A 26,295-nucleotide genomic window follows, 5' to 3' on the forward strand; every position below is an offset into this window, starting at 1 on the left:
CATTAATTTTATTGCTTCTGTATACTGTAAAAATTGATCTGACCATTCAGCACATACCGCCTTTTAAATATTTGATGTCTTATAAGGCTTTTGGTGGTTTAAAAAGCACTAATACTTATACCTTCTGTAAATTCCAGTTTGGGTAGTTGTATTTTACTGAACATTTCCTATTTGCAGTTTGTTTTTGTTGAGTACAAATATTTTCTTTTCATATCTTAGACATATAAAATAATTGTAACTTATTAACCAGCTGTTGTATTTAATCATGTAGAATTGGTGTTTCAGTAATTTGGGAATGTATCACTTTAAATTGGCAGACTCCTTGGAGACTGGTTTGGTTGGAGAGTATTCTTGTTTACACTGTTCTAAGTTCTCCTTGTCTTGTATCTTCCCATGCTTTCTGTGAACCAGTGCGTCTCAGCATATATAATGATAGAATCATAGAATAGTTTGCGTTGGAAGGGACGGAAAAGACCTTTAAAGGCCATCCAGTCCACCCCCCCTGCAGTGAGCAGGGACATCTCCAACTAGATCAGGTTTCTCAGAGCCCCGTCCAACCTGGCCTTGAATGATTCCAGGGACGGGGCATTGGCCACCTCTGTGGGCAACTGGGCCAGTGTTTCACCACCCTCATTGTAAAAAATTTCTTCCTTATATCCAGTCTGAATCTATCTTTTTTTAGTTTAAAGCCATTAACCTTTGTCCTGTCACAACAGGCCTTGTTAAAAAGATTGTCCCCATCTTTCTTATAGTCCCCCTTTAACTACTGAAAGGCCACAGTAAGGTCTCCCACAGCCTTCTCTTCTCCAGGCTGAACAACCCCAGCTCTCCCAGCCCGGCCTCACAGCAGGAGGGGCTGCAGCCCTCGGAGCATTTTTGTGGCCCCCTCTGGCCCTGCTCCAACAGCCCCGTGTCCCTCCTGCGCTGAGGAGCCCAGAGCTGGCCGCAGCGCTGCGGGGGGTCTCCCCAGAGTGGGGCAGAGGGGCAGGATCCCCTCCCTCGCCCTGCTGCCCACGCTGCCTTTGGTGCAGCCCAGGACACAGTTGGCTTCAGGGCTGTGAGCGCACGTTGCTGGCTCATGTCTGGCCTTTCGTTCACCAGCACCCCAAGTCCTTCTCCGCGGGGCTGCTCTCAGTCCCTTCATCCCCCAACCTGTATTGATACCGGGGGTTGCCCCGACCCAGGTGCAGGGCCTTGCCCTTGGCCTTGTTGAACCGCATGAGGTTTACACGGGCCCACTTCTCGAGCTTCTTCAGTACATGATAAAGAAAATATGAGAAAACTATTTTTTCATAGTTCAGAAGTGGTTCAGAATATGTGGTCACCCGTTGCAGCTTCTTTAGATCACACTGTCCCTCCATGTTTCTGAACATGGAGGAATGTGCTGGTAATTTGGAAGGATGTGATTTATATACACACTCTGCACTCTTCCAGCTTTTCTAATATTTTGGAGAAAATCTCTGTCACTTTGCTAATTCTGTGCCTTAGCAGGAGTGCATTAACTAGAAAACTTCGGGCTGTTTCCCAAGATTGACCCACATTCATAATGTGAGATGTGACTTTGTGTTTCTCCCCTCAGCAAGGGTAGCTGGCTGGATTTAGAATGGAAGGAAAGCTGGCGGGGGCGGGGCGGAAACCGTGTTGTTCCTTATGTCATTGTTAATGTCACTGGACTGCAGCTCTCTGTCACAGTTAGAGACCCCTTCCAAATTCTGGTGGTTTATTGGACCTTTACCTCTGTGGGGCAGAAGTCCCAACACCTAGATCAAGTTCTCCACTTCCATATCTATCTGCCAAGCATGTCTGTTCTGCTGCTTCAGTTTCATAGCCTTAGCCCACCTGCTTTCTCTAAATTAAATTTTTTTATCATAACAGTAGAAAGTCACTATAACATTCAAGAAAAACTATACTTCTGTATACGATTTAGCAAGATTTACCATCCTGCTGGAAGTTTAGGCAGTTTGCCTGTTTCAGACTCTACTGTGGCAGTCTGTTACTCCTGAATAGCCTAACAAGTGGCTTCTCTTCTACTGATACAGAGTCACCTTTAAAATGCTGCTCTGTATGTGCAGAGCTGTGTTGGTGTGAGATATGAAGAGATGTAGTCCTTCGCTGACATACCTCTACTGGTATAGATATACTGGTATATATTGATATATACTTTACAAACATACTCCTTTGCTAATAGAGCTTATTTTGATCATGCAACTGGATTTTTCATGCTAGAATGATATTAGGCTTTTCTGGTACGTCTGAGAACAGTATTTTCATATCAGTATTTTCATATCAATATTTTCATAACAGGAAAGAATACTGTTGTTAAATGATCAGCTTAAGAAGAAGTGTGCTTCTGCTAAGGGTGGTCTTATTCTCCCTTCCACCATATGCCTTTTATCAGTAATAACAGTTGTGTAACTGAATGACGACTTAACTAACTTGCTTGGCTGGGAATCAGGATTTTTTTGTTGTAGACCTAGTTTTGGTGGAATCAGTGAGCAGAGCTCTTTCAGCTTGACACTGCAAGATCACTAGAGCCAGTTAAGGAGAAGTAGTGAGAACAGAAGACTGTGATGAGGGAAAGGGTAGTGTGATTTTAAGTTGGGTTAAGGCATCCTTAGGGTTGGAGCCCAGTCCTTTAGAATCAGATTCTTAGGCTTGGCAGCTGAGCTACAGAGCTTTGTGAGGAGCCTGTAATTAGTTTTATACCATACCAAGCTAATGCCTTCATTATTGTATCCAAGATTTTAATCCTAGAATTTCTTTTGCCAGGTTTATTTTGGATTCACAGCTTTGCCTTTTGCTTAATTTCCTAAAATATTGCTATTAAATGAAATGAAATGTATATATTAATTATGCATAGAACCAGAATAATCATACAGTAGCTACCAACATGTCCCAAACAAATATGTGAATTGCTACAGTTTTAATCTGCACTTTCACATGCTTCATATTTCACCTTCGACGTTTACCTTTGGCTCACACATACATGTTGTTTGTTAGTTGTTAACTAAATCTTTACATAGCGCATTATAAGGTCACTGAGATTTCACAGGAAGACCTGGTTCTGTAATTAAATATATGGACGTATGAGGGTTAAAAAGCCTGTTGTTCACAACAGGGGATACACAGCTGATCCAGAGTCAAGATGCAATAGTAAAGTAGTGTACATCTAACCTGTATTACATTTATAGCTCTTACTCAAAGACCTCTTTGTCTAGCTGTATAATTGAGATACAATGAATTTTACAGATGATTTGAAGTGATAAAGATTTCAATTTCAACTATAACACTGTTTCAGAGTAGCAGACCTTTAGTCTAGTAACAGAATCCAGTGATAATTGAGATTGTATGGACAGGTATCTGATTCTTAATGGTTCAAAGATATTAATTAAGACTTTACTACTTTATGAAAAGATATTTTCCACTAGAGCCAAATGTTTCTGCTTCCTACATACGGAATATTTCCACCAGTCTTATTACCTTCTTTCACCCTCCCACACTGTCAGATTTTATTGATTTTTATCATTGAAGAGACCTCTTGAAGCTGGAAAATTTCCTGAAGTTCCATTGCCGACCAGTCTGTGCTTGGCCTTGTGGGTCAGGTCTGTTGCTTGCTCAGCTAGCATCCTCCCATCCCTTTACCCAGGAGATAGAGTATGATAAAGTATGGGAATTGCTAAGGATTTGGAATTAACTGCTGCCACCTGCTTAGAATCTGGCAAGGAACCTTTCCTTCATTGCTAGGCTGGCAAGAGCCTGGTGTTTTCTTTTTTACTTCATCACAGCAGGGCAGAAACCTCAGTGGCTGATAAAGAAGACAGGATCAAATTGAGCAGGTTAAAGTTTTTCAATGCTTGGTTAAGTTATTTATATCATAACCATTTCAGTTTCCTAGATGAATTAGAATCAGAAAATATACAAAGAAGCGTTGGAATTCTTAATGCCTGGAGCAGTGAGGAGGCAAATCTTACACTGATCCTCATTTAACCTTCATTAAATATCAAGAACTTATTTATTTCATGTAACAATTTAAACTCATTGCTTGAATGCAATAAAAGTTCCAGTTGGTTTGGAGGTGGGAGAGGAAGATGGCTGCTGGCATCACAAACACGTTGAAAAAAAACCACAACCAAGATGAAAAACATAACTGCTATAATGGTAGTAAGATACTACTTTCTTAGTAATAATTATGATTTTGAAATATCGATCGTAGTTACTACTGAGATAGATAAAAGTATCTACATGCATCCATTGGGTCTGTCTAGGGCTCTATCAGATGAGTTACTGAAGTTGAACCTTAATTAAAGCACTTTTTCTCACCTCTTTCTTCACCTTGTTGAGGCAGTGATCAGCAGTGGAAATGAAAGAGGTTCAGCAGATAAATTCATAGGTCCGATAATTATAAATAATTATAAAGTTACATGGCATTTATAGTTTCCAAAAGCATTACAAATCTTAATATTACTATTAGCTAAAAGAGGGTTTAAATCCTCATCTAGACCTTGATGTAAATTCCGTCTTCTAAATTATTTTCTAGAATATTTGCAGGAAATGTTGATCTGAGTTATTAGTTACAACAAAACAAAAAAAAAAAACTAAGACAGACATAGACTTTAAACATTGGGATTGATTAGCACGGGAAGGGTTGAGGCAAGATAGACTTTAGGGTTTAGCTGTGAGATCAAAAGTTTCTGTCTTTGTAACACAGTTGAAAGGGATATTCAATAAAATTGAAAGTTAGCAATTCCAACTGATAAAAGGAAATAACTGCCCTTTCAAAGGGTAATTTGACTATATAACTTACTGCCAGTCAAGATTCTTGAGACAAAGCTTCACTAAAATTCAAAGAGGGATTGGGTGATTATATGGGTAATAAGACTACCCAGACTACTTGTTCCTAATCAAACAAACTGTTAATGCTTTGTTTCTAAAAGTTGGGCTTTGAAGCAATCTCTACAAGCGTTTTCAGCTTGACTTTTTAACTGAGGGCAGATTATACTATACATATATTTTGATTTTTTCCTCCCATCTTTCTCTAAGGTTTGCCATCCAATATGCTGAATAGATGAACTAGAAATGTAATTGAGAATGACTTTTCAGAAGATCTAAGTTTTTAAAATGGTAAGAAGTCAGGAGAAAAATAAAGAAAAATAAATGTTGCCATAAACTTGATTAACATTTAAAGGACTGGTAATCATATACAAGATCAGATCTCACCATGTCCAGAATCTATATTTTCAGTACTTCTTTTTATATTTTTATTTCTGTTTGAATCAAATCAAGAAATGTTTTCAATTTATATTGGCTTGGCTTTTACATATAGCAGACATCAGTTATTCCTGAATTTGTGCTGAAGTAATTATAATGGAAACAAGAAAAAAAAGCATAAGAGGGATCATTTCTCTATTCTTCATCTTGAATTGTCCTATATGCTCCTCCTTTCTCTCAAGTTTGATATTATGTTTAGGACCATACACATGATAAATGTACTTATCAGGAAGTTCATGATGGAATTGTTCTGTGTAAGTTTTGCGATACTTTTTTCGTTTCTAACTGAAGTAATAGAAAATCTATATGCAGGAGAAAGCAGGATTCAAAATTTTAAATGTACATCTTGTTCACTTCTAAAATAATAGATAAAAGAACAAATCTGAGAAGGCAAGAACACAAAAACTGTACGTGTCTGCCAATGATTTTTTGCAAATAGGTAATGTACAAACAGCAGGCTTTCTTCATTGGGTGTTAGGATACGTCTTCGACATTGGATGTAGGTACCTGTGTAAGCGCTGAGCAGCTGCACAGTGCCACAAAACAGAGTTGAGAGTTCAGATTAACTGCTAGGTAATGGTAAGCGTTTACTTCTTGCTCTTGGATGTCCTATGCTGAAGAGGTTCTTTTAAACATCTGTTGAGAAAGGGTGGCATACAAGCTGGGGGTTGTGGAGAGGCATGTGTGGGCAGAGGAGAGCTGAGCACAGTAGCTACAATTTCATCATCAGCATCACTGCCTTTAGGTTGCCTCACTCCGTGTTCTTTCATGGCTATGTATTCTTCTTTTACAGACTCTTACCTTGGTTTGGAATTCACCCCAACATTACATTTCTGTTTGCTATTTAGATATCTGTCCTCAGTCCTGCATAATATCAACAAATTTAGAGAGAAGTATAGCAGTCTTGCAAGCCACCACTCTGTAGAAGCTTTTAAGTTTTGATGCCATGGTGGGTTTTTTTGTACTTAGGTTTTCAAAAACTGCTTAGGCGAGATTTTAAATGCAGCCAACGTTTTTCTAATTTTCTAAGTATAAAAGCTATTAAAAATTACCTGTTAATATGTTTTATTTTTAGCTAAAAATTCTACTTGCAACATTTATTCTGAGTTTGAATGTGGAAATGGTGAATGCATTGATTATCAGCTGACTTGTGATGGCATTGCTCATTGTAAGGACAAGTCTGATGAGAAACTTTTCTACTGTGGTAAGTATTTCCATACATTCACTTTCACACTTATTTTGGTTATACATGCTTATATTGGTTCCTCTGTGACTTTTCTAATTCATACCAACTGCTTGCCAAAATGCACAAGAGGAAAATGCCAACTCATACATTAAAAAAAACCCCTGACATTATGTGGATAGAATTACTTCTACCTGAATGTATTTTTTCTTGCAAACTTTGTGTATTAGCTGACCTATATTTTTTAAAATCATCTCAAATGTTCTCACATTTCTTCTCTAAAACAAAAATAATGAAAACCACAGCTAGCCGCTTCCTCAAAGATAAAAATTAGAATATTTTCAGCTTTCATTTAGCAATTTTGATTTAGTTTTCCATATTTAATAAGATTTTCTCTTATTGTGAATAGAAAAGACCAAAATAGAAGCGTTATAAAATACAAAAATGGCTGTGTAACAGAAATCTTTCCACTCAATTTTCTGTTTAAGTTTGTAATATCATTATTCTTCCCACCACTCAGTCTGCATCTTGCAACAAGTTAGACGCTAGGGAGTCTATTCTTTACTTTCAGATTTTTCCCAAGGGATCCTATCCTTCTCTCTTTTCTTATTTTTTTATTCCCCTAACAATCACTAACTGAATCACTTCCGGCGTTTCCGTGTCCAGCTGAGTTTGCCTGCTGCAGTGTCTAAAACTCTACTGTTCAAATAATTTTCTTAAATCACTGTCACCTTAGTGAATTCATGAAGCCTGCATGTTAAGTGAAATCTCCTTTGTACCTGTGTGCCTGTAACTCTTGACCTTTATCTTGTTCTGTATATTCGTATCGCAGCCTTGGTGTCTCTTCTGTTTCCCATATGAACAATTTCATGTCATTTCAAACCCACCCACTATGTTCATACCTGCCACCTCTATTGTTTTATGAAAATGTCTGCTTTAATTCCTGGAGTTCACCTCTGCCACTTTAATAGAATCATAGAATATCTCAAGTTGGAAGGGACCCATAAGGATCACTGAGTCTAACTCCGAGGCTGATACTGGAATAATAGTCAAGGTTGATACTGGAAAAAAGAAATGGAATAGCTTTCTTCCTTTTTCCTTACAAAAATTAATACCAACCGTCTCAGTATAGCAACTGATACTGTGTGTTTTGTTTCCTTCTTTCATCTTCAATTTGTGCTCCGCTAGCTTTCAGACTTCTATGTGATAATTGCTTTGATCGTGTCATGTAAAACTAATCGCAACATTCCGTCAGATCATCTACATGTACATAACTAAGAAGGCTTGATTGTTTGAATCAGAAAAAAATAAAACACATGAGACAAGGAAATAAGAATCTGGAAAATACAAAACATTTCTAGTTACTGGCGGGAAAGGCCCTTGAATTACAAGTGACAGCTTCAAATCACTGAAAAGTAAATTACTTATGTCTGTGAATTCCTTCCTAGGTTTCCTTAATGTGTTGACATACCTGTATTTATGTATACATCTTGCTTAAGACATAAGAAGTAATTAAAAAAAAACAAAAACAACAAAGAAACCAAAGCCACCACCACCACAAAACCTCAGTCAGCTATAATTTTATATGGTTTAAACCTCTTTGTCTCTACTATTAATTTTAGTCATTTATTTCATTCACATGGAAGAAAAATTAAGTTTTCATATAGTTTCAGGAGTGGAGAGTAGGTTGAAGGAATTAAGAGAAAGTCATCTGGGAATAAATAAGAAAGTTGTAGCTGGTGAGGAATCTAAAAATACTCTTTCTTGTCATTCAAGAGAAGTTGCTTATATGTCACTACAGGTTTGAGGATTACTGAGCTGCTAAAATGATTTTATATTTTATTCTACAATCCAACAATTTGTCTTTCCATGGATTTCCCACATAATTTTATGAAGGACATTATATAAACTTGTAACATAACAGTGTACATTTTGCCTGACTTAAATCAATCATACTGAAATTTTTGCTACGCATTGCAAAAAGCAGGAAGAACTGTGGTTCTGTCATGCACTAGGTTATATACAGTATGTTCTTTTGTGAACCTGATACGTACACGATGCTGCACTCAATATTATTGATTAACTATTCCAATTAACATTATTTATATATTATTGTGGCATGACCTCTACAATCGTTAGAGCTTTAGTAAATAATTCCCGAATTTTTAAACATATCAACAGATGTAAAATTCATACATTCTTCAACAGTGTACCTACTTGAGCAGAACACTTGCAGTATTAGTGTTCAGAAATCCAGGAACTTTTCTGCTAATATCTTTTGTTATAGTATCATTAAGGTTGGAAAAGACCTCTAGGATCATCAAGTCCAACTGTCAACCCAACACTACCATGTCTCCTAAACCATGCCCTGAAGTGCCATGTCTACATGTTTTTTGAATGCCCCCAGGGATGGTGACTCCCCCACCTCTCTGGGCAGCCTGTGCCAGTGCCCGGCCACTCTTGCAGTGAAGAAATTTTCCTAATATCCAATCTAAACCTCCCCGGCACACCTTGAGGCCATTGCCTCTCATCCTATCACTTCAGCCAGCTGTTGACTAACACCCTGAGGTCCTTTGATGCCGGGCAGCTTTCCAGCCACCCTTCCTGAAGCCTGTAGGGTTGCATGGGAACTCTTATTTTGTTCTCCATTTATTCTAATTAGTTTAGGGAAAATTTGTTATGTTTCAGTCTATATGATAGAATTACTGATGCTATATGCAAACATATGTTTGCTATATGCAAACATTGTCACGTGCCTGATAAAAGTGTGTCTAAACAAATGCATTTAAAGCACATGGGCTTTTTATACCATGAGATAACAAAAATTGGGAATTTGGCTTTCCTTTTAAATTTTTTGTCATTCTTTTGTTCTTTCTCATCATGCTTTCATTTATTTTTCTTTATCTGTTTATCAGTCCAAGTTCTTCTGCTGGACAATAAATTAAAACTGTCTGAAGTTTTTCGTGTAGCTTCAAATGCATTTTTCCTTTAAAATGTTTTTCTGGAATGTTTGTATGGTTTTAATGTAAGGCTATTTTTGTTATACAGCAAGTGTCTAAATGAAAATATGTGCTTCTACCTAACCTTCCAGAAAACAGAGGCTGTCGGAAGGGTTTCAAGCCGTGTTCCAATCGTCGCTGTGTTTCACATAACAAAGTATGTGATGGTGCAAATGACTGTGGTGACAACTCTGATGAATTTGATTGTAAAGGTAAATGATAGTTACTTCCACGGTGGCTTCGGAATATTGTTCTGTAACTACTTAGTATGTCAACAGAAGGAGCTAGAAAACGCATATAACTTTATTGGAGTTACAGGTGCTGGGATTTGTTTTGTTCAAATTCAAAAACAAGCAGACACGCACTGGTATGTTTGGATTGATATGAAGACCAATTTTGGTTTACACTTACAGTTTTCTAGGAGAAGGGTGGTTTTGGTTACGGAAAACTCAAAATATAGTTGCTGTTTCTTCTGTGAAGTAATAAATGAGAGAGTATCTTTACCACAGATGGAAAGGTTGAAAGATGGATGATTTATTCTCTGCATCTGCTGCACTGTTTCTGCTTTGAAGCAGCTAGTGTTCTATTTCTTTGCTTCTCAGATGCATGGCAATGTCTGTGTCTTTTGCAAAACTTACCAGAATTGTTGTCCTTTTTATATCAGAATTGTTTCTCTTTTTATGTCTTAAAACATGAATATTTATATTTGTGCATCATGTCAATGGATAAAGACTAACTAGCAGACAACACAAATCCTTAGTTACAATTCAGAAAGATTGGAGGGGAAATTATTCCACAATAAATAGCTAAAACCTATGTAGCCGTAGTAACTAACATTTCCTGAAAGCACTGCATGGTTTTTAATCATTTAGCTGAATATGAGTAGAGAGAAAAGCATACAGGCAAAAAGCCCAACCTGGTGTTACATGAAAGAAGTCTGAGAGATTCATAGATGGTCCTGAAAGTGCTTCTTCCTTCCTTGCATGGTGATTATTCAGATTGAGTTGAATTATCTAGAAAGAGAATTTTAGGCTCAAAGAATAAATTTAAAAATTAGATCCTTACACTTTCAAGTTAATTAGACCTTATATTTCTACTGAATTTTTAGCTATGGAAGGTACAGTGTGTTCTGAATGCCTTTTCCTAAAAGGTAGAAGGTTTAAACACAATACTTATAATATGCATATGAAGAGTCTGTTTAGTACACAAATTTACATCTTTAATAACCATATGTTACAGATTCAACGTGTGCTTCAACAGAATTCCATTGTGCAGATGGGATTTGCATTGGAAAATCAGCACAGTGCAACCAGATCATTGATTGTGCAGATGCTTCAGATGAAAAGAACTGTAGTAAGTTCCTGTTTGTCTGTGCTTCATCGTAGCATCTGTTCCATGAATATCCCTTCTTATCTAGCAGTTAATTCATAGTCATTACTAGTTGGATACCAGCAGCTGCATGGTCTGCGCAAACTCAAGGTAAACCTGAAAACCAAACTGTAAGGATCTCAATCTGTATTAGGTGTGATATAGTCATTTACTGTCTCTTTCCAGATAATACAAACTGTGCTTACTTCTATAAACTTGGAATAAAATCTTCAGGATTTATTAGCTGTAATTCGACTTCACTTTGTATACTGCCAGAGTGGATATGTGATGGATCTAATGACTGTGGAGATTATACAGATGAAGTAAAATGCCCAGGTAACTCTGAAAAAGAAAAAAGAAAAAATTAATTTACTTTTTTGGAAGAATATATTCCTATATTTCTAGTTCTTTTTTCTAATTGCGATGCAAAATGTTTATTCAGTCATTACTGTTTCATTTAATACAGAGATTAATATAATGTTGAATGCAGTTTTTTTCACTGGTCTTTATTTTCTGTTTCATTAGATTATGCAAATTATTACAAATTACTAATGCATTTCTCTGAAGAAAACTGTAATGTCTGGTTTTCTAGTTCCTCAAGGTTAGGTCTGTCATTAATCATTTTTATTTAAGTAAAACATCAGTCATTAAAGTGTCAAGCTCACCAAGCTTCAGCACAATCACTCGGGAACTTTTATTGCCTACTACTTTAGTGGATGATATTTCTTTTCTTGTTTACTTTTTTGACTTTCTTTTTTATTTTGTTGAGGCACTTGGGTTATGCTGCCAGGGCAGAATTCAGGGTTATTGCTTTTGTGATTGTTCTGGTCTTCAGCCAGTACAAAGGGATCATGGTACACTTGAGTCCTGGTCCCAGCAGAGATTGTAGGCTGCCAGAAAAGGAAGAGGTATTTACAGCTGGAGATTGTGTTACTTTTCTAGGTTTTCCCTCTCTTTTTCTGCTCTCCTATGGGAAAGTCATTACACCCTTATGGCATGCAGAAAAAAAAAATCATAAACTTAGTGTCTTGGAAAATGAATCATATGAAAAATTTATTAAAATAGAGATGGGCAAACACCAATAACAAGAACTGAGGTAAATATCTGATGTGGAAGAAACAAGAAGCAAACTTACTTGACATTTTAAAGCCTTATTTTTTTGACTTCTCATCTGACAGTTTTTCATGAGAAGGCAGAACATGAATGCATTAGAAACCTACATTTTCAAGACACGTGCAAGTTTAAATTTGAAGGAAAGCTTCTACTTTCATGAGACTTTATGACACAATTTTTATCAGAATGACTAAAGTAAGCGTTAATGAACTTCAGCTGTTAACATAAAGTTTTTCACACTTAAATAGTTTTGCCCTCTGAGCCTGTCTAGTAGCAAAGGAGGGAAAGATCCCTCATGCAGACATATAGTGCTTTTGTGTCAGTCTCTTCTGCAGTCTTGAGAAATGCTCGTTATCTCATAGTCACTGTTTTAACATCTGCCTATTTCATAGGTTATTTAGGTTACCCTAAATTCTGAAGTGTTGTACAAAATCAAGTTCTTAATGATGCATAAATATCTAGCTGAATTTGGAATAAATATGTTAACCAATGAATTATTCACAAGATAAAATTCTTACCTAACGAAGAATAGCATTTATGTGCCTGCTGCTTTATTATTCAGAATCCCTCATTTAAGTTTGGGAATATTAAGTAGAATATATAAATGTAGCTATGAATAAATAAGTGATAAACTGTATTTAGAATGAGAATACTTAAGTGAACACAGATTTATTGATACGTATTTGTAGGATTGGGCCTACCCTATGAAATTGTGATCAAACTGAAGACCGTGCCCTAGCAACAAAACTCTGGGGATGTCAAGCCTGTATCTCCTCTCTTGCACCTTCAGCTTTTATACAGAAATCTATAGAATTAAAAATTAGCAGTATTTTTTGCTCATAGTACTCCTATTGCTGTCATCTTCCAGAACTTCATTAATTCCTTTAATTTCTAGTCTACGTGTAGTCCAGTTTGTAGCTGTTCTTACACTGAGAAGCACCTTGTAGTCACTCTGTAATCATATTCTTACTCTTGCAATGGCAAATAAACCAATGCGTTTTAGAATTCCTGCTTTCAAGATAGGGATATCTGTCTGTGTCATGCAGATTCAACCTTGAATATACCAGACCAGTATCCCGTATATCAGATGAAGTCTTAGTTTCGCCTTGTATCAATGAAAATACATTTTAAAATTTTGTTTAAGTTTCTTTTCATAATTGACTTGTGCTAGATTGTAATTGTCTTCCTGTGGCCAATACCTCTCTCTCTTTTCTAAGAATTATTATTTAGTAAAAATATTTACTAATTGATAAACATTTTTAATAAGTAAAATTAAACTTATGCTTTTATGTTAATTGCCATCCAATTTTTGCTAGAATAGTAATTAACATAATCTGATTATTCCCAGTTAATATTCTGTTTTTCTGTGTGATGAGCCCATTGTGTCACTAAAAGCTTCTATTAGAATTCTCATCTATTTTATGTCAACTTTATTGATGAAAATGTACCAGGATCCAGAAGGAACCTAGAACTTCAGAACTAATGTCAGTCAACCTGACATTAAGAACTTTAACCCCCTATAAGACAGGTGCATATTAAGTTATAGTTTTCATTCTGATCTCCATATTCTCCAGATTATCTAATAATTCGTTAGAATTTGTTGTATATAATGCCTCAGTGAGCTCAAAATAGCTTAGATTTACTCTATTTCCTTTGTCTATAGGGTTTTTTTTCCATACCAAAGAAGATTTTGAGGGCAGTGTGCTATAGCTTCAGTAAACTAATGTTGCATAAGTAAACTAATGTTGCATTTTATTCCATCATCCATTTATTTGTATTACTTTGTTCTGTCTTTCAAATGTGTGCCAAAAAGTTCCATCATTTTAATGTGTGACTAATTGCCTGGATCATTCCTCCCTTTACTTGGAAGCAATATCATTCCAGTTCAACCTGCGTGTCTTTTGCTTTTTTTTTTTTTTGCCAATTCATTAAAAACTGACCAACTTTAGAATATTAAGTTTTTGAGTATTGTTTCTATTATGAATATGATAATTCCCATTAACAGTTTTTGTTCAGTGTCATTGTTCTTACAGAAACTTAAGGCAAAAATGTTCATTTAAGGGTGGCTACACTTAGGCAATCTGTAATATCTACCTAGTCATCATAGACATCCCACTTCTTTCTGTGTTCTTTTTTTCTATTCATACAACTGCAGAAGCCATGAATGTGTTAACTTTAACTCCTCTTTTTAAGAGCGGGGGGGAGTGGACAAAAATGTCGACAGCCTCAGTACATTAACAGAGGAATAGAAGCCCTGGCAGAGAGCTTCAGTGATCTCCAGTGCTGGAAACTTGTTTACATCACCAGGGTTTTCCCAGGGAAAGACCTTGCTTGAGATTATGAAAATAACCTGTGCCACTCATTAGACAAATGTTTGTGCCTATGTCATGAAACTAAATACATGGTATATTTTCTATCCTCACGTCTGTTTTCTAAGCATTTGTAAAAGTAAAATCTTAAATGACTTTCACGCTCTACAAAGAAAAAAGGCAAAGAAGAACTTTTTCATTTGTGACAAAGTCTAAATCTCTGGCTCCAACATCATTGTATAACTCCAGTTAGTGCAAGCATCAGACTTGTAGCTTATCCCAGTGAATGTGACAAAAATACTGCCACAGTTAGGTTGTCTTGTAGATGCTGGCAGAGAGATCAGAAGGGCCATGCCTTCAGCTGGTGTAAAACAATGAGCAATGTTGGTCTATCTGAGCTCAAACCCCATAAACTGAAGTACTTTCCTCTATAGGTCCTTTTAATTTAGGTTGAAGCCATGCTCTGATTCTTCTCTAAATAAATGAAGTATTTCAACTTCCTAAACTCCTTAGCTGTCACTATTTTTTAATTTGTATGAACACAAATAATATAAATAGGGGTGGGTTTTAATGCATTTTTAGACATAAGCACTTTGTCCATTAGAATTCAGAAATTTAGCAGATATGTATTAGGCTCCTGATCATACTAGTAGAGACCATTTTACATTACATTCTTTATTTTATCACAGTTCAAAACAAACCCACATGTGAAGAAAATTATTTTGGTTGTCCTAGTGGAAGATGTATTCTGACCACCTGGCTTTGTGATGGGCAGAAAGACTGTGAGGATGGAGTAGATGAATTGCACTGTGGTGAGCATTTTATCTTATTTGTATTTCTGTAATCGCTAATGCACTTTAAAAACAGAAAAAAGTGCCCATTTGTATCTGAGATTGAATCTAGAGCTATAGAAAAAAATCTTTACTACTTTTTATATATTCAGCTCCCTAATACTTCATGCTGCCAATATTTTAAACCCTATCTCATGCCAGAATGAAAGCCCTGTCAACAGTTTTTTTCTTCTAAAGATATATTTGTATAGAGACAATTTGTATACAGATTGCTTTAATATATAAGAACTTCACTATTTACCAAAGTAGACCTTTATGACATAAAAACAGGTATTTCTTTGCATCAGAGGCTATACAAGTATAATTATTTAAAGTAACAACAAAAGTGATGTGAATAAAATACAGTATAAACTGTGAACCAGGTTAAGGGTCTGTTCTGTCTCAGATCTTTTAAGATTCTTAGAGACTATCTAACTGAGGAGCAATGCAGGTTGGTTTTGCACATAGTGAGAGCTGGGCTTGTAACTTAAATTTGTATGGATTACCTGGACGAATTATTTCTGTAACTAAATTGTAGCAAAACAGCAAAAGCAGTATCAAATGTTCCTATTCCTCATTTAAATAACAACTCAAATTTGTCTATTACTTTTTTAATTATTATTTACCACTTAACATGACTGAAAATTACATTACGCTCTTCATGACCCAGGTCCATTAAAATGCTTCCATGTTTGGTTTGTAGTTTATATTGCTAATCACTATGAAAATCAGAAGGTTTTGTGTTGACTCAAAGTTTACATTTCCTGGTTTTATTACACAGACATACTTATATGCAGCATTGTAAAACCTATTAGCCGATTTTTGTGGGAGAATTTGTACTTATTGCTCTTACCCATTTGAAGGTAGTTGTTATAAAACTCTGCTTTCAAATTCAGATTCTATTACCTGAAATTCTTTTTATTGTTAATATTAAAATTTCTTGTCATCATTTAAAACAAAATAAATTTTATTCTTAAAGAATGAAGCCTTGGAAGAGCAGATGATTTTAAGTTTTCAGGAAACATCATAATAGTAGCACTTATTTAGAACAGTTGTGCAGATTTTGAAATGCAGAAGCGTGCCATTAGTTTCAATGTATACAGAATTGTAACTGGGACAGCAGAATGCAAATTCACAACAATATTTCCTGTGAGAGAAAAGAACATGAAAACTTTTAAAGATGCAGTTAAATACTGCAATAGCAAGAGGAAGGCTATGCTGGCAAGTTTGATCTGTGCCATCCCTGCCCTACTACCAAAATAAAGCAATTTGCTATAGTTATAACGTCCCTGTGAAATACACAAACCAGACTTATGCTTTTTCAGTGTTTGTCCTCATCCAACTAGCAAAATGTTTAAAGATATTAGAATGTGTTTTGAATGCTTTACTATTTATTCATTCATTTTTGTAAATTTATTGGTGAATACAAACTCTTAGACAAACTGGTAACAGCCCAAATACCAAGATTAGGATTATACTGTGTTTGAGTCTTTAATACACTAAAACTGGGAGGACAGGAAGGACCAGTGTGGAGATTCCGAAACTGTGCTAGAAACTACAGGCAACACAGTGCTGTTGTGAACCTAACAAACGCAGTGGCTGGTGTCGTTCCTAGATTCGTCCTGTTCCTGGAATCAATTTGCTTGCTCCACAAACAAATGCATCTCTAAGCAATGGACTTGTGATGGTGAGGATGACTGTGGAGATGGTTTAGATGAAAGTGATGCTATTTGTGGTAAGTAGAATGATTGTAGTTCTGCATTGTGTCAGATCATACATACTGAAAGAGACCAAGTGATCCAAGAAGGTGGTGGAAAAGGAACAAGTACAGCATCTCCAAAGAGCATGCGCTTTAAGGATAGGTTATTAAAGGAGTATATCCTTTCCTAGGCCCCTCCAACCTGCAACTAGATACTTTTTTATGGGGACTATATGATTTGTGTGTAGTCTGTCAGTGAAGATATGAATGGCACACCAATGTGGGTAAAAGGAGAACCAAACTTCTCTCCAATACAGAGGTAAAACCCTGTATTGCTGTTTGAGTTTTACATCTCAGTGATAGGTGCTTGAAGACTCTAAAGTTGGGGTTTTTTTTCCTCCAAGCTCTTTCTCCTATTCCCTTTAAATTTTTATATATACAGTCAGAAGCATTACTGCATAATATTTCCAAACCCTTCAAATTGCATAAAGAATTGAAAATTTTACTTTCATTCTGGGGCTCAGTTGACTGGAAATTTGTTAGTGAATTCTTTTCAAAAGAAAATCACATTGTGTCAAGTCATATTGTCACAATTTAATGATATTTTATACATAGGTTCCCTCCTTATGTAGGCTGTATTTTAAGATTTTCTTTTCAAAATTTCAACTTTTAAATATTTGTTCCTTTTCAAAAATCCTCTGACTTAAAGCCTATTCAACAAAGAGTATTTTATTCCATATTTCATGTGTGATATCAGAGTAAAAATATTGTTGATAGCTTTACTGGAAGCGTTAAGTAGAGAGAAAATCTCTTCAGCTCATGTTCAGAGTTGTTGTTTGTTAAAACAGTTTCTTAATCAAACACAGATGTAGAAATGCCAACAAACGGAAAGGATGAAGGGAGAAATTATACTGTTCTAATATGGCAAATTATGAATGATTGCTACATTAACTTGAAGCTGACATCCATCTACAATACATTTTTTCATGGTGTTCAGGTGCACTGGGATTGAGGAGTTGGAGGCAATGGCTGTTTCAAAGGGAAGGAAAGGGAGAAGGTGTGAAATGGGAAGACAAGTACCTCATCTGGGACTACTATAGAACAGTGTGAAACCCTAAGAAACAGCAAGGCCTGAAGCTTAATAGGAAACTTAGAGCAGAAAATAGAAAAAGGGAGGGGAAAACAAAGGCCAGCAAATTGCAAAGTGTCACTACAACATAGCTTTTTTTTTTTTTTTTTTCTTTTAAGGTTGTTCAGAATTACTGCTTTTCATATCTTGACTTGCAATACATTGTAGATCTCTTACTGGAAGAAAGGTCACCAATAAAGTTGTAGGCCATCTCTTGAAGAGGGAGAAATCCACACCAGTTATGAAGAGGGGAGAGTTAAGGCTCTATTTCTCCTTAGGAACAGGAGGCAGATCTGAATTACAAGAAGAAAGGAGAGATCAAGATGAATTCAGATTTTTCATTCTTAAAAAATCAGTATTTACTTATATAAAAATTAACTTCAGAAATATTAAAAAAAGTCAAATGAGTATAAGTAAGCAAAAGTTGTTTCTCTTGCATAAATAGTACAAAAAATAAAATTTTAAATTTGTTTGTTTTGTTCATTTCTAATTAAAATGAGCAGAAAATAGAGTCTCCTTTTTAGTGAAGTATATTTAACTTATCTAAGAGAATACATTAAGTGATGGATTGTGCAAAAGCTTACTTCCAAGCAGAGTAAAATTTATACTAGGATATAATATTCTTATCTGGACAGAAGCCTGTTTAAAAAAAAAAAATAGTCAAACAATATGTTGAGTTACTTGCATTAGAGTTGTCAGACATTTCCATACTCCCACTACTGTCGTAGCTGGCGCACACTGTTCTCTTCTACATCGGGGCTGACTCATACAAGTTTTGAATACCTTTAAGCCTCCTGGCATATAGTATAGTGATGAGAGGATTGTGCAGTTTACAAGATGAGTTCCTTTGTTCTGTCAGTCCAAACATGCAGTCAAACATAAAGACCAAGATTGGTTTGAAAAGTTATTCTGTTGGATATTTTTCATGAAGTATGATAAATTAATTTTCCTTGCAGAAGGTTAAAAGACTGAATAAATGGAAAGAATGGAAGAAATGTTAGATTGTCAAAATTTTTCTGTAAAATACAGTCTTAGCCAACATGTTAATCATATTGTGCAGAACAAAATCTTATTTCCACTTTATTATAAAATAAAAAACCCTTATCCAGTCATTACCCGTTAAAAAAATCAGTTAGAAGATGTTCAGCCCTCACATGTAATGTTTTTTCAGGGTCAGTGACCTGTGCAGCAGATACGTTCAGTTGCACAGGCTCCCATGCCTGTGTTCCCCAACACTGGCTTTGTGACGGTGAAAGGGACTGTCCTAACGGAAGCGATGAACTGTCGACAGCAGGCTGTGGTATGTTTGAATGTTAAAAATGGATGATAGTTCTTTTCATGGTACTTTTGCCTTTATAATATCCAGATGCTGTTTATGTCTGTAGTATCATACCCTTATAGTGTCAAGATTGTTAGTAAAGATTGATGGACCACCTGTGAGCTTACATACCATCATCCTTCAATCTTTTAATCAGCCTAACATCTTCAGGTTTTGTTAATATATACTGGGGCACACCAGCTGCGAAGATCAGTATGTGGGTCACGTCATAGACATTATATAGCATGTTTACTAATGAAAAGCCGCTCATTATTGACGATGCATTTTTATTCTTCTTCCTGAAGATAATGCTGCTGCATGTCAGGGAGGCTGTGCATCAAAAAGGGAGATACAGCTCTGTCTCCAATTTATTCTGGCTAATTGTTCAGATCTTGACATCTCTTGCCCAATAAACTATTACTTCCAGTCTTCTGAGATACATTTCTGTTAAAAGAGTCAGGAGTTCAGTAGCAGTTTCGTTAGGGATTTTTGTTTTATTAATGGATATAAAAATGGTATAGGTTAAAAATATGGAAATATGTTCTCTACACTGAATGTATATTCTATCACTTACTTTTTCCAGGCTGAGTTATATTTTGAGTATTTATGTATCTTCAAGAGCTTTTGTTCAGGAGCAGAGTAACATAGGAAGGACATATCTTCTTCCCAAATGTTCTTTTCCTCAGAGGCAGACCTTAGGTTAGTTGTAGACATCATCAACTTCTGAAGCCTTTCTGACTTGGATTACGTGAGACTTTAGCTATCCTTACTACTTTAGCAATCTTTGTGGTGATGATTTTTCTGCTATTGAATTCTGTGATGCTTTTTATATGACTCAAAAGTTATTGTTATTTCCATTGAATCTACTCAGACTAACTACTTCTCATTTCATCCTTCTGTAAGGAAATGGCTGTATATCTTACCGTTCTCAATTTCATTTATTCTTATGTACTGTGTTTTCCTTAGCTCCTAATAACACTTGCGACGAGAATGCTTTCATGTGCCGTAACAAAGTCTGCATTCCCAAACAGTTTGTGTGTGACCATGATGATGACTGTGGAGATGGATCAGATGAATCTCTGGAATGTGGCAAGTATAACAAAAGTAGAGTAAACAGAAAAATTTCAGATAGTTAACTCTAAGGCCTTCTGCAAGGTCCGTTACTTGGAAAAAAAAAAGCTCTTAGCTTTTTAAAATTGTTTTAATGTTAGCTTTTAAGTTATGCATTAGTGAATACAGCTTGGTATTAACTTGGAGCTGGAGCTACAATGACAAGTTATTTACTATAGTCATGACTTGCAGCTGATTGCTAGTAATGTTTAATAGAATTTAAAAATGTACAGTCTATAATTTCTTGTTCATAATGTATATCCTTTTTTGTATATCATTATGTATGTCTTTGTCTCTATACACATTTTTTTCTATCAAATAATGAAACATCTCTGCCATGATTATTGCTGCAGTTGAATGATATCAACTAAAGCCATATGTGAATGTTTAATTTTCACCATTCATATGAATTTAGGGTTTCTTATATTATGTGAATGTCTGTACAGTATATCTACGCCATACTCAGAAATATCCATCTAAATAGTATTTATGGAAAATACAGAAAATATTCTGTCCAAAAAGTCAAGTTATTGATTATCATGCCTGGTTTTGTGCAGTTAAAATCTATATTGCTTATTTACTCTACTAAATGAGCTGGAGACAAAAACCATGGCAGAAGATAGCTAGCTATGTCTTTTAGGCATTTCTATTGTACACACCACCTGAAGAGTGTATGTGCATAAATGATGCAAGTAGACATCCAGAGATTGTAAGCAAAAGCATGTTTTGTATTTGCATTTAGTAACACATTTCATGTAAAGTTTGAGCCAAACATGTAGTGGAACATTGTAGGAAAGGAATATAATGTAGCGAATAAGAACTTACTTGTTTGCTGGCCATATAAAGAACAGATTTCATCAACATCACTTAGAACTGTACATGACATGGAAAAAAAAAAATCTGTTCCTGTGGTGGATTGGGCAGTCATCAAATTGTCCTTATTCTCTCTCTGCTCACCAGAAGTAGGATGGTAATTAAGAGGCAACGGCCATTCCTGCCACGTCAGCATTAGATAGGTCAGACCAGGAGAGCACCTTTGAAGCGAATCTCCCACTCAGGCCCACATACTGTGTTTTGCTTCACATGGAGCAGTGTCGAAGCAAGTGAACTGATAAGACAAAACCCACAAAAAACCTGTGGAGCTGAGCCAGCTAATATACTTCAGCCAGTAGTGGGCATGAAGGCCGCGAGAGCAGGAAAGCTAGTGGGAAGTAAAATCCTGAAATGCATCTAGTGTGGATATTGGATTCTCCCTACCACCTGTTTCATTCCATTGCTTCTCCCTCACTGCGCCACACCACTTACCAGTGTAGGCTTCTAGATCCTTGAAGAAAGAAGGGAACAAACACACCTTTCCTAGCAAACTCCATTTGCTTTTCACTTACGTACATTACTTGGTGTTTTGAAAGGAGCAGTTTGCAACAATAAGTTGTTGTAGGGGAAAACTGCTTAGCTCATGTAGTTTAAACCAAATCAGGATTGAAGCAAGTTATTGATTTATTAATGACAGGTAACTGATTGGAAATTAGTGAACTATACATTCAATATCAATATCAGCAATGCAATGGGTAAATCACACCTACAAAATTGTGATATATCTTATGCATTTTTAAATGCCATTTTATAACTCATCCCAAAAAGTTCTGAACACACAGACGCACACAGAGCTGAGGTACGTGCACCTTCTGCCCCAGCCCAGGACACAGGGTTACAGGCACACGTGCCCACTAATCCACAGAGGGCTGTAGCTCTCCGTGGGGTCGGGTATGCAACTCCGCTTGGTGCGCCCATCCTGCTAGGGTCAAAGCACACGCTGTTACAACTTGCGCTGCTATCTTACCAGCTGTGGTTATCCAGGCCGTTTTGCCAAAAGGAGGCTGAGAGAGTTGACCCACACAATAAAGAAACTGTAAAGTATTTCCTCTGTTAGCAACAGTCTGTGTATGCCAGAAGCCTTTATGGACAGTGACTCACTCTGGGTTTGTCCCTCTGTTTAGCACTGTATGATCAAGTTGGATGGTAGGGGGAGTAGGAGAATCTTTCTGATCAGACTTTACTTGGAAGCAGTCTTCAATTCCTAAATACAAGTATTTAGAACTAAACAGCCACAAAGTTTGGAAATAGCTGCATTTTTCTACACACTTATAATTTCTTGCTGGTGTATTTCATTTGTTTTCCATAGCATCATATACATGCTGGTCCCTTGAAATACTGAAAAATAAATAGTGACGGTTTGACAGACTTTTGGAAAGAGACAGAAGGAGGAAGCAGCAACAGAAGCAGAGGATGTACAAACTCCTGATCTAATTGTACTATGGACCTGCCTTCAGGCACTGGCTCTATTTAATTTCTACTGAGTAAACTGAAACCTACAGCAACATTTGTTATGTGTTGCACTGCTCCAATGCAATTCTCTGTTAGCTGGTAATCAAATACACACGTTAGTGTGTGACCAGTAGGGTAAACTCGTTATAGTGTAATTTTAGGAAAGGGTTACATTCTTTTATGAGAAAGGGAACTACTCTTAGAGAGTAGGAATCAAATTCCAAAACAAACTTTTCAAGGTGTTAGCAGGATGTAAAAGTAAACCGCCTACTTCACCAATATTTTAAATATGTGATTTCTGATTTGACTGCAAACTAGGTAGCTGAATCATAGCTCTATTCTAGAGCTAGATCTTTGCATCTTGATATCCAAATAAAAAAGCTACTCTTCAGCAGCCAGTCTACTGAATGGGATGAAATTTGATTAGAAATATAGTCCTGAAAGCTGAATTAAGGGGAACTGTTTAAAAATCTAGACTTCCCCCCCCCCACCCCCCGTTTCATTTAAAGCTATGTTTTCATGGTTTTTTCTAGATTATTTTTCAAATGTAATATAAAAATGGGACTGTTGATTGGAGTAACCATTTTTTTACTTCTATCAGGATTTGCATCTAAACAGATTCACAGTTATTCTAATTCCTGAAAATTTCTTTGATACAGATTTTGATTCCATTGTATAATCCTGTCTTTTTAAATGAAATCTTAATTATTAATTACTAGTAAACTAAAAACAAAAGGGCAATAAACCAAGCTGGGGAGAGCATGTGAACAAAATACATTCTCCCTAACCTGCATCTCCTATTGCTGCTGTCAGAGGCAGAATGCTGAGCTAGACAAGTCACTCTCTCATCCTGTAAGGTATCTCTTATGTTCTTGAACATTAAAAACTATTTTAGGAATTCTATTCAAGAATGTGAAATTTTATCGTGAAGATAAATAATTTATGTGGCTAATCAAGACACATACAGGAGTGGGAGGATCTGGTTTCAGATTCCATTTTCTTTATGTCCTGTCACCAGAGCAGAGGCAATACTTAGGAGAGGCCCTTGTTCTGCACATTTGTAATGACCTTTCTGACGATGACATGCTTGTGAAATGCTGCAGACATGAGGTAAAACTGTTGGTCTATAAAAACTTCCACTCAAAGCCATCTCAGCCAACCAAAAATCTTCACCTTTTTTCCATATCAAGCCAGACTATCTTCTTTGAAGCACGATCTATGTAAAAAAGAGGGGAAAAAAAACCAACCCCAAACCTTCAGGAGACCACAGAATTATTTTAATTCCAAGTAATGTTTGTGATTGTTGTAATAACATATTGCATTTTGAAAATACTACATCAACACATTTCTAACTGACTACTAAAGCCATACAAGAGGTTTAAAGCTCTTGATGGAGAGGGATATCTCACTGTCAAATGTTATGTCTCCATCTGCTATCAGCAGGAAATACAATAATTAGGAAAAAAGAACAAATATTAACTTTGAACAAATATTAACTTTCTATTTCTAGAGAGTAGAAAGTTATGAGTGCTCATTTCAGATGTTCACAGCTTTAGTAGTTCAATCAAAAGCATCAGTGCTTACTATAACTTGGATTTATTTCTTGGAAGAATAAAATATTTGGGTCTTAAAATCTGCATTTTTTTCAAGAGGAAAGAATGTTAAACATAATTCAGTATAATTTTTAAAAAATATTGCAAAATCATTCTTTATAATCAGAACCAGTATTGTTACAGAACTCTTAGTTTATAACCATATTTATTTTATATTTGTTTTCTTGAATTTTAAACTAAATAAAGACTTGCTTTCAAGGCTCTTTTAAAGGAATACAGAGTATTTGAAGCAGAATTTATACACAGTGAATACAGGAAAAGTTATACTTTTCTTTCCCAAACAAGAACATAAGTTTTGTAGCAGTTCGTTTAGTGTAATGAAGCTTAAAAGTAAATATCTTACAAATAGAAGGTGATTTTCCCTCTGGGAATTTTTCAGCTTTCATGTTTCAAAATTGAATGGCAAAAACTAACTTTGTGCTGTGTGTGTTGGTTTTGAACTCTAGGTTAAACACTCTAGGTGTTCTAAGAAGCGAATGCCTGGCTGTGGTTTCTTTATTTCATTATATATTATAATTTTCTGTTAGAAATCCTCTCTAGCTTTGAAAATGTATACAGTTTATATATAGCGATTTTGTGGCCATCTTAGAAAATGCATGTTTAGTGTGGTTAAAATGATTAGTATTCTGCGTATTTTAAAGGGAAAGCATATAGTAGAAAGCATATTGCAAAAATATTTGTTGGGTATAGTAATTTCTAAAATGTCTGTTAGAAAGCTATTTCCTAATAATAGCAAAAAGCTAAATTACACCTAAAAGCAAATGTACTTATGATTGAGAGCTGCATATTGTTTTGCATAACATTATCTTTAATGATAATTAATCATATTATTAGTTATAATCATATTAAATAAATTACATGTCATGTAGTATATAATAATTATATAATTATCGTATTAAATTAATAATTGTTATATAATTACTACTAATAACATGTTTTATATATGTGGGAATGGTTTCGTGACTCTACTGTGCTGCATGAGACATTTGATTTCTCTCTTTGTTGGTAGACACTCCTGTATATAAGCATACAATGCTTTGTATGTCTTTACAGGACAAAAGACACTTTCACTTCCATTGCCTTGTATCTGCAGAATTTTATGTTGAAACCCTGAAGCAAAGTATGAAGTCACTGATTGCTGTATTTCTAGGGTATCGTCACTGTCATCCTGGCGAGTTCACTTGTGCTGACGGAAGATGCCTGTTAAATTCCCAGTGGCAATGTGATGGCGATTTTGACTGCCCGGACCATTCTGATGAAGCACCTATAAACATAAAATGCAAAAGTTCAGGTTTGTATTTTATTTTTTGAATAATACGTGTGACCTTTCCTTTTAGAAGGCAATGGTTTAGGATTGTAGATAGGCAGATGTAAAACCTCGTAGCTTAAATCTCCAGTGCTTCCATGGTCATGTTTCTTATGTCTTCCAAGGAAAATGTATTGTCAGTCCTCAGCATCCAAAACCTCAGCTCACAAAGTTCAAGCCATCAGTTCCTATGGCATAAGACAGCTGCTACTTCACTAATGCATAATTATTGTAATAAGTAATTGTTCTCAAAATCTTTAGCTTGTCCTGAAAATATTTAATATATTTAATACACTCATCACACAGAAGTAGATCTTACCAAATGGGATGCTGGGTGGTTCTTCCCATATTAAACACTGGTCTATTTTTAATAGTAAATTACTGACCAAATGAGATTTGTTTTATTGACATTTTCTACTGGCGTAGGTTTGCTGAGGTCTGACTGGTTTTTGAGTGGAAAATGAATCCTGGTGTGCACATCACACCCTGTTCTGTGGCTTTTTGAAAGACCATTCTTCTGTTTAGCTATTATGACTTTATGATACAGTAGCCCAGTCCTTTATACCAACTTTGATGGAAATCACTCATTTGCTTTGAGGTAAGGCAACTTATCTGCTTTAAACATAAGTGTTCTGATTCTGATTTGAAGAACCTGAATGTAGCTGAGCCAAAGTATTCTAAGTTTTGCAGGGAAAAAAACAACTTATGCATGTCCTCAGACAAGG

At 35.8% G+C, this 26,295-nt stretch overlaps 1 protein-coding gene across 1 annotated transcript in view; it reads left to right on the forward strand.

Moving 5' to 3' along the window:
• LRP1B (LDL receptor related protein 1B) overlaps positions 1-26,295 on the forward strand; it is a 761,744-nt gene that overhangs the window by 608,581 nt on the left and 126,868 nt on the right. Inside the window, exons 46-54 of the mRNA XM_064451033.1 lie at positions 6,344-6,472; positions 9,543-9,662; positions 10,690-10,803; positions 11,005-11,154; positions 14,930-15,052; positions 16,686-16,805; positions 19,070-19,198; positions 20,183-20,305; positions 25,415-25,555. Coding sequence (XP_064307103.1) covers positions 6,344-6,472; positions 9,543-9,662; positions 10,690-10,803; positions 11,005-11,154; positions 14,930-15,052; positions 16,686-16,805; positions 19,070-19,198; positions 20,183-20,305; positions 25,415-25,555 — 1,149 coding nt within the window. The remainder of the gene's footprint in view (positions 1-6,343; positions 6,473-9,542; positions 9,663-10,689; positions 10,804-11,004; positions 11,155-14,929; positions 15,053-16,685; positions 16,806-19,069; positions 19,199-20,182; positions 20,306-25,414; positions 25,556-26,295) is intronic.

Source organism: Phalacrocorax carbo, chromosome 5 (assembly GCF_963921805.1).
Source record: "Phalacrocorax carbo chromosome 5, bPhaCar2.1, whole genome shotgun sequence".
NCBI classification, from domain to species: domain Eukaryota; kingdom Metazoa; phylum Chordata; class Aves; order Suliformes; family Phalacrocoracidae; genus Phalacrocorax; species Phalacrocorax carbo.